We start from the raw sequence: 12,900 nt of genomic DNA, 5'->3' as shown, positions 1-12,900 counted from the left end.
AGGTGGAGGCAGAGGACTTGGCATTTAATCTATAGTTTTACATAGAAATAGAGACACCAGTGGAAAATGATGGGTCATTTGCTGGAGTCTGACCACAAGCTGATTTTTCAAATTTCCTTGAGTTAATTCTAGTGGCGGAAATCTATGTGTAATTAATAATGCCACAGCCAACAATTTTCATACGTTAAACAGAAATCAGCCATTTAGGAGGCCCCTTAGTGGCCAAATATAAGCAGTGTTTACAGGGCCTCATTTTCAAAATTAAAAATTAAAAGAGGAAAAGAAATCCCAAGTCCCCTTAAGGAGTAATCTTGAGGAAGTCGTTGACAGCTTTAACCTTGGCTGGCTTTAATTAGCTTGGTAAAGGTTAATGGCTTCTATCGTAATGTATTTCCTCAAAGGTCTCTCTCATTCCACAGCTAAAGAACTTTTCCCACAGATTATTCAAATTACAGCTTAACAATATCTCTTGATTAATTGTACTGGGAGGAGGCAGCGTGTCTGAGCGTGATCGAACCTGTGGAGAACACAGTGGCCGTCATGCCCGGGTACGCTGGCAGCGGAGCTCCTCCCGGAGGACCCTCCCCCGCCTGACAATTGCCCTCCTGCTCCGTGTTTTCCAGGCTCATCTCAGATGCCGCCTCCTTGATGAAGCTCTCTCTGGTCCCTGCCCAGACCTCATCAGAATCAACGCCCCCAGGCTGTGCCGGCCAAAACCCTACAGTGCCTCTGGCCACATGAAGTCCTTTCTTCTGATCCCATCTCGTCCTCCAGTCACCACTGGTCTCAGGTCAAAGCTTTTTCCAAGGAGGCATCTATTAAATGTTGAAAGAATAGATTCGCAGCTGCCGCCTGCTCAGAGCAGTGGGAGACCATGCGGGAAAACGGCCTGCCAGGCAGACTGTGCCCTTGCAGATTCCTGATTCAAGGAGAACTTAGGGAAAGCCCAGAGATGATTTCACCCTGGGTGAGCACATACAAGAAGGGGCATGTGCAGATTCTTCACAAGCCCTCCTTAGACACTGGCCCACCATCCCAGCGCTGAACGCGACTGGCCCAGGTGGCAGAGGCACTGGTGTCCATCAGGGCCCCGGGGTCGGGAATGCACACTGCTAACTGCAATTTGCTTTGCTCTAATTCATCTTAGCAGGGGAACTGCTGCAAAGAACGTCCCTAAAAAGAATATCATGGTCTGGACTTTTTTTTTTTTTTTTTGAGATGGAGTCTCGCTCTGTCGCCCAGGCTGGAGGGCAGTGGCATGATCTCGGCTCACTGCAAGCTCCGCCTCCCGGGTTCATGCCTTTCTCCGGCCTCGGCCTCCCGAGTAGCTGGGACTACAGGCGCCGCCACTGTGCCCGGCTAATTTTTTGTATTCTTAGTAGAGACGGGGTTTCACCGTGTTCGCCAGGATGGTCTCGATCTCCTGACCTCGTGATCCGCCTGCCTCAGCCTCCCAAATGGAAAATTTTTTTTTAAGTTACAGAAACCGCAGCTGAGTATTTCATAGTAATCAGCCCACTGGCACGTCTGTTAGGAGGTCTTCATCATCCCACAAACACGCTGGTCTGCGTTGATCTTGTGAGGCGCTGGCTCTGGTCTTGTGAGTTCTCACCGGCTCGGAGGGTCGATGTGCATGAACCAACGCGTGCTGCACACCCAGGATGTCTACAGGGCTGGGGGCCGGAAAATCGAGTGGCTTGTCTCTTGCCCTCACACCTGTGGCAGGCAGTTCCAGGTAACGCACAGGAATCCCTCAGGCTGGTGGAGCTGGACAGGAGACTGTAGCCTCCTGACTGAGTGTGCAGGTGGGAGACGCCGAGGTACTTGCTGGAACGTGGCCCTAAGCAAACTGTGCGGTTTTGCTGGGCCTTCCCTGTTGCTACTGGAAGAGTCCCGTCAGATGGAAAAGCACCCCTGCCTCTCACAGCCCCAGGCCACCAGGTGCCCTTCAAGGTCCAGGGGAAGGCACCCTGCCTGGCATAGCCTGGACCATCTCCTGTCCACAGCCGGGGACTGCTTCGCGCCCGGCGCCCACATCCTGCCTCTCGTTAAACATTGAGTGTGACTCCTGCGATTCTCTGGCATGAGACGCTGATGCAGTGATGGGGTCACAGCAGGGACGGGAAGCTGGCAGGGCGCAGGTTGTGTTCACCACGCAGGCTGTGCTGCGGTGCAGGGGGACCAACCAGAGAGAAAGGCTGACCCCTGGGTGCCTCAGAGTCTGGCACATTCCAGCCACTCCAGGGCCCAGCTCTCATGGGACACACCATCCAGGGGGCATTTTGCAGACTGGGGATAGGACTGTCATGGTGACGGGGGCACTGATGGTCCCCAGCGTGCACAGCCCTGGGTCGAAGCCCTGCCCCTCCTGCCCCTGCTGGCTGGGCCCTGGCAACTCCCCCAACCCCCACACCTTTGAAAACCACATTCCCACCAAGCCTTCCTCAGGGTGGACTTGGTCTCCACGTCTGTCTGGGGACTCTGACCGATGGGATGGCATCTGGAACATCACTGAGAGCCACCTGCAATTTCGGGAGCTTGTGGGATGTGGTGTCAGGCATGGGGCGGCTCCCCAGGGCTGTCTGGACGGTTGTAGGCACAACTTCCTTTTGTCTCTTTTTATTGTAGTGAGGAAGCAGGATTCAGATCTGAAAATGATGTTTATAACTAGATGCTATACTCAAGATGATAAGACACGTGACAGAAAAAGGAGGCACGGACTCAGCACCTGGAGAAACACCCGGAATCGTGCTCCCAGCGGGATGCAGCCCCCTGAGCACCAGGACGGGGGCCTGACGGGGCAGGGGCGGCTCTCCAGGAGTAGGAGTCCTGTGGGCTTGGCGAGGGGCCCACTGGGCTTTCTCCAGTTGATCTTACATGTTAAGTAGGGACAAAAATCCGGGAAGGTGTCTGTTATGAATCAAGTCCCGGCCTCATGGGGCCACTGCTGCAGGGATCACTGTGTGGCCTCCTGGCCCCGTCCTAAGGCAAGTGCCTGGCCTCCTGCAGGTCTGGCCTGCGGCAGGCTCTGGCTTCGAGGCTTCTGCAGAGGGCGGCTCCTTCCTTTCCATGCGCTGTGGTCATCGTCCGTTTGTAAATTTAGTCTCTCGCTGGGGCCCACAGGTGGTGTTTTCTTGCTTGTGACCCAGAAAAACTGTCAAAGTCAAGGAAGATTCTTTAATGAGATTTTACTATGAAAGAGGAGCCTTACTCATGATAATCAAACAGCACAACTCACTCGTCAGCTAAGGTCACTGCTTTCCAGGCCGAATTCGGTTCTGGTAGATGCTTTAAGTATTTCATTTTCATTTTGTTTCTGATGAGAACGTAATGGGACATAAGGCTAACCTCCAGCCATAGACGTAGAGAATCACCTGCAGCAGGTTAACAGGACCCCAGTGCCTTCCAGGCGCTGCACGAGTGGCGTTCAGGGCCCAGCCGCGTCTCTCCCTCTCTACCCCAGTGTTGGTCTTAGGAGGAAAACATCCAGCCTGACCCGTTCTATGACAGACGTGTTGCCAACCTATCCAAACACTTCTCCCCCCGCAGCAGGTCTTGGGGCTCCCGAGTGGACCTGGGGTGAGTGGGGCAAGGTTTACCAGCAACGCCTACACGTGAGTTTCGGGCCCAGCCCTGCACCCACTTCCCAGAAGCCCAACACATGCTGAACGCTCGCGGGAGGCCGGGCCCTGAACACACTGTCCGCTCTCTCGGAGGCGGGAACTACGGGGCCCAGGGCCAGAAGAACTGAGATCCGCCTCCTCCCACGGGCTGGTCACGGCTGTAATCTCTCCTCTTTGCTTTCTGAAAAATGAAATTTTTATTCAAGGCCTGAGTCAGGGTGAGGGGATTTCAGAGACAAATTCCACACAGAGCAGTGAACCTGAGCTTCATTCACCCCGGGGGAGGTGGGTGTGGCCCCTGGCAGGGAAGGCCCCTTCCCCTCGGCTGGCACTGGAGTCTGCGTTGAGCTGAGCTGTGACCACACAGATGCGCTGTCCTTGCATCGGGACGCACCTGCAAGGAGACCCCGTCCGGTCCCCACTGGAAATGGGCCTTGTGGACTTTGCCCCAAAATGATTTCCTATTGTTGAAAAAACTTTCAGTCTAACTCTCCCCCCGAAATTACACAAGCAGGGTTTATTCTGGCATTTTTAATGTAAAAGATGCTTTGATTATTTAGAAAACACTGCATGCCTGAAGCTGTGCTTGAAAAGGTAAATCTCTTGAACCTGATGGCAGAGAGTCGTGCTGTCCTTGCTGTCCCCCCAACCCTCATCTTTCTTCGGAAGGAATTCTATGAGAGACCTGCCATCATCCTGCCATCGTTCCCTCAGCCCTGACCCAGTGCAGGGCGTGGCTGACCGTGGTGTCAGGGAGGCGACCGTGGAGGCTTGGGAGTTGGCAGGAATTTGAATTTCTGTAATTTTGCTTTGCTGCCCAGGTGGGTCTCAAACTCTTGGAAGCAATCCTCCCACCTCAGCCTCCCAAAGTGCTGGGATTACAGGCGTGAGCCATGGTGCCCAGCCCAGAAATCTGAATTTCTAGGACTTTCGGGTCCTGGTATCTTTCACCGCAGTTCCAGCCGTGCTATCCACTTCACGCTTGGCCCCCACTGGCTCCTTCTGTCCTGAAATGGAACCGGTGCTAATGGGATCATCAGGCATTTCTGCACATTGAGTGCCATGTCTGCACATCCGTGAGATGCACTGAGATGCATGTTTTTGGCACTGGCTGCTCTCATTTGTCTCCAACATGCAGTTACTCCAGGACGACGTGCAGTGGAGAAACACGGATTGTTTAAAGCAGGAGCTGTTGTAATTCTTTCTCTGAAGGTTTGGCATTGGCCTTGCAAGATGGCAGCCATTATCAAAAGTGATCAAAACTCGCTTGCTCCTCAGCAGAGGTTTAATGACGTCTCCATGAACCAAATGTTATGAGACTCAAGCAGGAGAAGACCATGTTTACTCAAACCGGCTTCACAGTGTCACAAACTAGAGTGACTTTGAGAAAAACTGATAGAGCGATTCAAAAGCTCTAATTAAAAGGAGAAAAAACATTTTTCTCTGCCTACAGCAGCCGTATGTATTCAGGATGATTCTCCGTAGATTAAAAAAAATGATCCTACCAAGAGTAACAATTTAAGTCCTTGAAAAATCTTTAGCTCTCACAAAAATTGGGAAATTTGCCTAAACTGGTGTTTAATTAAATGCAGAACAGAAATCCATTTTGGAAACTGCATTTTATTCCCAAGTAATAAAACTGGCATTGGGGGGAACTGATGGAAGGTGCCAGGCAGATGAACTATGTCCTGACAGCACCAGCCTCTCCTTGGGTCCTGTGGCCCAGCCCCTGCCGCCAGGCTGGATGCTGAGGGAGCCGTGCAAGCCGCAGCCCCACCTCACTGAGGGCCGCGTCCACGGGGAGGCGCATCAGAGCCCCGCCTTCCCCTGCCCCTGCACCTGCTTGTCATGAAGAAGACGGCAAAGGAGGGCCTGGTGGTGCCTGCTGTGAACAATACAGGCGACATGTGACCTCTGCAAATTCCTCGCTGGTGCCTCCGGTGAGTGTCCAGTGAACCAGGTGCCCCAGGGGTGCAGAAGTGTGCTGCCCACACCTGGTCTTGCTGGGAAACAGGCTCATCCCGGAAGTCACGTGGCAAAGCAGTTCACATCAGTTAATCTGTGCCGAGGGCCTACCGAGCACTCCATGTTCATACAGGGTCCTCATTTAATCCTTCTCAAAATCCCGTGAGGGAGGGTGTCATCCCAGTGTTCAGGTGCACACTCGGGTATCGTGACAGCAGCCCCAGCGTGGACTCTCACCATCATCCTGTGCACTTTAATGGAAACCACTCACATCCACACATCAGGCCCACGGCAAGGACGCTGACTCCAGGTCACAGGAGGGGAGGTGCTGGGACCTGTGGGGCTGACACAGTCGTGTCCCAAACTGGACACAAATCACACAGGTGGTCCACACAGGTGGTGGGAGTTGTGCTCAGGCCCTCGGCGCGCCCTTGGCAGCAGTTACACGCCCTGCTTTCAGAGACAGGTGGGGTCATCGTAACCGTTTCTGGATCACAAGGGGGAGGGATCCTACCTCTCAGGAAGTGAATCCTGTCGTGCCACTGGTTGTCTCTGAACCACAACTGTTACTAACAACGGTGGCACTGGCGACAAGACGCGTGAACCTTACCAAGTGGATGCTGAGTCTGTGTTCTTAATGAAATCCAGAATTAGGCAAAGAGGAGGGTCTGGCAGGAGTTTGAGTGAATTTTACCTTGGCACTGGACCTACACAAGGGTAGACATTTGTGTGTAGGATAATTTAAAAAGGACTTGCAATTTGAAAACAAATTTTTATTTTTATTTTAAAAGGACTTGCAATTTGAAAAGGAAACAGTGAGTCACACTGGAAAGGCAGCAGATAGCACAGTAGGTCTGCTAGGAGGGAAAATACAAACGAATGGTCCCTTGGTGAAGGGGTCCAGGCAACCCGGGAAGCTGCCTGGCAGCCCCCATGGAGTCAGGCCAGCTCACTCTCCTGGATGATCCCCAGAAACACTCCCCACTGTCTCCCAAGGTGACATCCTATAGCTGCTCCCAGGACTTCTCTGTGGTATCAGGGAGTGTCATCATTAGGGGAGCTGCATTTGTGGGGTGACAGGTTCAGGGGAGACGGGGCCCTGCCCACGGGGCCAGCTGGACTCTGAGTCTTTCAGTCTTGCTCTACTGCTGGCAGATGGTCTATCCCCGAGGCTGAAGCTGGTTCCCTACAGCCACGTCACAGCACTCCAGCCCCTGGGAGGAGGGATGGGAGATGGGTAGACAGATTTTTCATAAGGGCCTGGCCTGAAAGTTGCAGCCTTTGCTTTCCCTAAGGACCTCACTGGCCAGAACAGTTATACGCCGTGTGCGCCTGCAAGTTAAAACTCACCGCATCAGTGAAAGGAGGAGGGCAGAATGGACATGGGGACAATTAGTTCCTGCCACAGCAATGGAAACGTACAGTGTGGCTGATGCAAATGATGGCAGGTCAGACAGCAGCTAGAATCCACCGTGAGGTGCACAGACAGTAACACGTGTGCGCATCTTAGAAACAGGCTGTGAAGAGACCAGAGAAAGCGAAAGGCACAACACTGCTCACCTGAAGGCTGCTGTGGCCTGAATGCGTCCCCTCCCTAGAACGTCAGCCCCTTCACAGTGGACTTCCCAGCACCCAGAACTACGAGAAATACGTTTCTTTTCTTTACGGATGAACCTGTCTCGGGTATCGTGACAGCAGCCCCAGCGTGGACTCTCACCATCATCCTGTGCACTTTAATGGAAACCACTCACATCCACACATCAGGCCCACGGCAAGGACGCTGACTCCAGGTCACAAGAGGGGAGGTGCTGGGACCTGTGGGGCTGACACAGTCGTGTCCCAAACTGGACACAAATCACACAGCTGCCTGTGGCCGAGGTCACCAGAGAAAAGAAAAAGCAAAAAAACAAAAACAAAAAAAACACACAAAAGTACAGCAGACATCTGAACAAAAGGGGTTTTTAATCCCAAGTAGGAAGCCAGGAAGGAGTCCGCTGGTTCTGGTTCTTCCCTTCGCTCCAGCGTGCACTCCATGTGAACACGGGGCAGCCCTGTGGCCACCGGCCTGGCACCACCACTGCCAAAGTGCATCTTAAATGCAGAACAACAAATCATACTTCCATGTTTTGCATTTTGAAAATACTGGAAAGAAAGCTCCTTTGCAAGTGATTGAAACAGTTATTTTATATTTTGATGACTGGGTAAAAACCACATGTCAGAGATGAAAATTAAAGAGGAAATTTAACAATTACATAATGATAGTAGATTCAAATATATAATACTGGGAATCTAATTTTCCAAAGGCAAAAATAGAGAGTAGTTCTGTCATTTCCCATAAATCTATACCCAGGACATTTTCCTGCCTATAATCTCTGCATAGTTTTGAGTGGATTAGTTCCAACAGGTGTGTTCAAGGATATCTGCATACTAGTGCAAATATGTTAAGCTCAGCAGGGTGATTTCCTAAATTCTTTCAGATGCTATTATTGATAACAGGATTTTCTGTGGAACCGTGTGCCACTGTGGAAGGGCTGATCTGAGTTACTGCCTGTACAGACACAGATGCACTTTATTGCCTGGATGAATTTAGACATGGGGGCAGAAAACTGAGGCCAGGCTTTCCTCCCGTCCACCAGCACCTACCAGCATCCAGGGAGAGCAAGAGATGGCATATCTGTGCCAGTGGAGCTGTCTTTAGAATAACCAAGTATTTAGTTAAAATAACACATACCTATTTATTTGCATTTCACCCTGAAAACAACAAGAATAGAGCTTGCGAAAGGGCTTGTACGCTCAGAGTGTGGTAACCTGGCTTCTTGGCTAATAGCAGGGCTTTCTTTTATTCTGTGCTGTCCTCAAGGTCAAGCACAGAGAACTCCAGGGTGGGTGTATCCTGTGCATGGTGGAGGTGCTCAGAGCCCCCGGCCCTGGGGGGAGGGTCCACAGGGGAGAGGTGAGCCCTGTTGTCACCTTCCTTAGACTCCAGGACCGCACCTCTCCCGAGAGGGTGGGGGGAAGGGGTGCCAAGCGCCGGCTGCTCTGAGCTCTTCCCGCAGGAAGGTGGGCTCAGATCATAAAGCACTCCCTCCAGGAGGCAGGAGCGGGAAGACGCGGCTCCGAGGCTCTGTGGCCCCTGGCTGAGCAGCCTGACCATGAGTGCCGGTGCTGTCCGTCCGCGGACGCCAGTGCTGTCCGTCCACGCGAAGACAGAGCAGCTGCACAGGGCGGACGGCTCATCAGAGCAGGTGAGCTGACAGCTGGGCACCAGCAAGAGCTTCCCAGGAATCGGTGTCAGGGCTGGGAGCAGCGGTGGCCCCAGGTTGGGAGGAGCCGTGACAGGACTAGGCCCGGGGAAGCGTGTGCTGGGCGTCCGGGAGAAGGCGGCAGCTGCAACATCCGACACCCAGGGCTGCGGGGCCTGAGCACCCCAGGACCAGGCCAGGCGGGGGCGGCCTCCCTGCTGAGTGACCCCGGCCACGTGGGGCCTCCCTGCGCTGAGTGACCCCGGCACGTGGGGCCTCCCTGCGCTGAGTGACCTCGGCCACGTGGGGCCTCCCTGCCGCTGAGTGACCCCGGCCACGTGGGGCCTCCCTGCTGAGTGTGACCTGCACGTCCAGCATTGGCTTTGGGGCATGTTCAGAAGAACAAGGCTGGCAGGGTGTGGTCTTGGTGCTCGCTCCATGCTGGGAGTGCACAGAGCTGAATGTGTGTTGAGTGTGCGGCCCGGCGCGGAGCCCGCGTTCCTCTGTGCGTGGGAGGGAGCTACTTCCCCTTCAGTGCTGTCGAGGAGGATGCCGACCTCCGCCAGGCCGAGTCAGCACTTTGTCCCGGGTCTGACTCAACGGCCCTGTCCGCACTGGGCCTCCCTGTTCCAGCTTTAGTGACAGTCTCAGGAGAGAATGCAGGCAGAGTGCGCTCTCCTTTTTCTGCCCTGGGGGCTGACATCCACTCACGGATGCCACTGAAAGGGCGGCCCTTGTCGTCTCAACTCGCTTTTCATCAGTTACCATCCTCGGCAGGACATGGGCACCTCCTAAAGTGAGGATGAAACGGGCTTGAGCTCCCAGCAGCAGCCGCCCGGTGACTGCAGGTGCCCCCGAGGCCGGCCCCAGGCACGGAGAGGGAAGCAGCCAGGCAGCCGGCCAGGGAGGCACCGTGCCAACGCTCAGATTCCAGAGCCAGCGCCGTGCCCAACGGCGGGAGAGAAGGAGGACATGAGGCGCAGGACGCAAGTTCAGGCCACCCTGACCTGAGGAGGGGCAGCCGCCCCGCAGCCCATGCTGATAAAAGGGTCTCTTCTGCTGTGGGCTCCGAGGCCTGCAGAGCCGAGACCTGACCTCCTAAAGCGACAGCAAGGGGCCGCGGCCACCGCAGGAGGCTTCACCGATTCATGGTGAAAGGTCCAGTGAAATCCCAGGAGAGCCCAGGAGAGTGTGACTGGGAAGTAGATCTGGGGTCCCGTCGCCAAGGCGGTGTGTAAACAGTTTACAAATGACAGCAGATGTTAATCATCGCAGCCAAGAACAGTCCTCGTTCGTGCACGGTAGAGCTCTAGTCTTGCACGGGTTCAGTGGTTTCAGGAAGATGCCTTGTTGGGGAACCACAGTCCCTGGCTTATCGCACATACTTGCCATGGCTAGATTGAGGCCAATATGGATATGGATTGAGGCCGCATTTCAGTTAAGTTGAATCAGACGCTGCAAGTCAATGTCAGTTGTTTTGGGTTTAAGTTCATGTCTGGTCCAGCTTAAGTTGTTAGTACAAGGTTGGGAAGGGAAGTGGCGCTGGGCTTACAGGGTCCTCATCTCCTAAACCTGCCTGATACTGTGAGACGCTGGGGTGGGTGGGAGTGGGAAAAGAGGGAAAGGGATTTTGAAAATACTGATTCTAATTTTGAAATCTGTCTTTAAACATATCATCCCAGGGCTCCTTGGAGAAGCAGCTGATCCCAGCTCTGGGGCACGGAAAGTTTCAGGTGAGCGTGGGGCTTCGGGGCCTTCAGAGCAAGAAAGTGCCCTTGGCAATGGGGCAGGTGGAGAAGATGCAGGAGCCAGCCCAGAGGGGCTCCCACTGGCCAAAGAAGAACCTGGGAGTCCACGAAGTGGGAAGGGGGATTAGGGAGAGAGACAGAGAGCTGGGGGCGGGGACAGGAGAGCCAGAGAGAGAGGGACAGGCAGGGTTGGGGAAGAGTGAGGGGAGAGAGAGGCTGAAATGGAGTGGGAGGGGCAGGGCATCTCATTTCCCTTCAGCGGCCACTACGACATCATTGTCAACTCTCTACTTGGAAATCAGTGAGGAAAGGGATTGACTTCAGCAGCTCTCCCTTGCTTAAGAGAAACTGTTTCATCTCCTCTTGAGAAAATACCTTTTTCACAGAATGCTTGGTAATAAATGTGGCAGGAACGGTAAAATTAGATCGACTATTTTGCAACCCAGATGAAGGCACTGATTTAGGAAAAGGCCGTTGACAGTTGCCGAGGCATCGGGGACCTGGAGGCAGAGCGTCTGCGGGCGCTGAGGCATCTCTGCATGGGTTTACCAGCGACGGCTCTGCAGTCACCTCTTCAGACAAGGGATTGCCCTGGTGCTCCATGCCACCCCACCGACGCCTTCCCTGAGCTCACCCTGCACCCACATGCCCTCTGAATCCGACGCCTGCAGACCTTACTTCCGGTGGCAGGAAACGCAGCTGGCAGAAGGAAAGGTTACGTGATGGAGGGAGAATCCATTCCACAAGAGCGAGACTGTGGCCTGGCCCCAGCAGTCACCGCCTTTAGGGAAGCAGCAGACAGAGATCAATGAGACAACACAGGCCCGCAACCAAATGCAGAGCCCGACTGTTGGCTGCTAGTTGGAAAGACGTCCTGGGGACAGTGGGGAAATCCAAATAGGAACGGAGTGGAGTTGATATCACATAAAGTGACCACGAGCTTGCCTGGGATTATTCTGGCTCACACCTGCTGTTCCGGCATAATTATTAATCCCAACTCATTCACTTTCCAAAGTGTCGTGTTCTGGTGATAATTCCTATGGTCACTCAGAAGCTAGGGAATTGGTGTTAGTTGTCTTAGGCATGCTAGAGAATTGGTGTTAGTTGTCTTAGGCATGCTAGGGAATTGGTGTTAGTTGTCTTAGGCGTGAATAATGGTGTTGAGCTTACAGGGCATCTTCATTCCTAGGAGATGCCTCGGGCTCAGAGAATTTAAGCTACTTGGAGAGACCAGAGGCACACAGCTCATATGATGTAGAACTGGTTTATAAAAGCCGTGGTAAACAAAACCCAAAAGTGGGCACAGGACTGGAATGCACATTTCTCCTAAGAAGATATACAAAGGTCAACACGCACACAAAAAGACGTCTGACACCACTCATCAGCATGGAAACGCAAATCAAAACCACGAGGTGCTGCTTCATAACCATCGGGATGATTATCAGGTACTGTTATAAACCAGAAATAAGTGCTGGTGAGGATAAGCAGGAACGAGCACCCTCGAGCGCCGCTGCTGGGAATGAAAAACGGTGCAGCCGTTGTGGAAGACGATGTGAAAGTTCCTCAGAAAACGAAACCCAAATTTAATTACTGTATGATCCAGCACTTCCACTTATGGGCATAAACCCCCACCTTGAAAGCTGGAACTCAACAGGTGCTTGTACACCCACGTTCGGAGCAACATTACTTCAACAGCCAAAAGGCAAAAACAGCACCAAGTCCATGTACAGATGAATGCAAATGAACAAACACAGTGCAATGTGCTAACGCGAACTAAACATGGCCGGCGAAGGATGCCAGGACATCTATATTTGAGTCCTTGTGGACGAACCGTAACTCACCTTAATAGCAGACAGGACTGAAAACCTAATTCAGGAGTCTGTGCCTGTGACAGTGGCCGAGTCTTGACCAATCCCAGCGGCCATACGTCAACCACGCATAGACTGCCGAGTGTTCAAACTGTTTCAATAAGGCAAACGCCAACCTGGAACCAATCCAGCTGTTCTGCACCTCTCTGGCCATTTTTATACATCACTTCCCCCCCTCCTTTTTTTGTCTGTATATTTGTTCTGACCATGAGGCATCCCTGGAGTCTCTCGGAATCTGCGGTGATTCTGGCGCTGCCCGATTCATGAATCATTCATTGCTCAATTAAACTCCTTTAAATTTAATTCAGTTGAAGTGTTTCTTTTAACAAATGGAATATGAATTCAGCCTTAAAAAGGAGGGGAGTCGACACAGGCTATAACACGAGGAACCCTGAGAATGGTATGGTGAGTGAAATAAGCTGGTCACAGAAGGATGAATCCTAGAGGGTGGCAC

At 53.0% G+C, this 12,900-nt stretch overlaps 1 protein-coding gene across 1 annotated transcript; it reads right to left on the bottom strand.

The window, feature by feature from the left end:
* Nucleotides 1-6,319: 6,319 nt before the first annotated feature.
* On the bottom strand, nt 6,320-9,402 carry LOC117063924. Its single transcript, XM_033177801.1, has 2 exons — nt 6,939-9,402; nt 6,320-6,802 (listed from the first exon to the last, which is right to left on the bottom strand). Exon 1 carries the CDS (start codon nt 9,268-9,270, stop codon nt 8,428-8,430), a length of 843 nt encoding a protein of 280 aa, XP_033033692.1. The 5' UTR covers nt 9,271-9,402; the 3' UTR covers nt 6,320-6,802; nt 6,939-8,427.
* Nucleotides 9,403-12,900: the final 3,498 nt, after the last annotated feature.

This window comes from Trachypithecus francoisi, unplaced genomic scaffold (assembly GCF_009764315.1).
Source record: "Trachypithecus francoisi isolate TF-2019V2 unplaced genomic scaffold, Tfra_2.0 Contig01558, whole genome shotgun sequence".
NCBI lineage: Eukaryota > Metazoa > Chordata > Mammalia > Primates > Cercopithecidae > Trachypithecus > Trachypithecus francoisi.
This window is presented reverse-complemented; position numbering and strand designations above follow the sequence as displayed.

Coding starts and splice junctions, on each gene's coding strand:
- LOC117063924 (XM_033177801.1), bottom strand. CDS start 9,270: ATGGAGCGAGCACCAAGACCACACCCTGCCAGCCTTGTTCTTCTGAAC.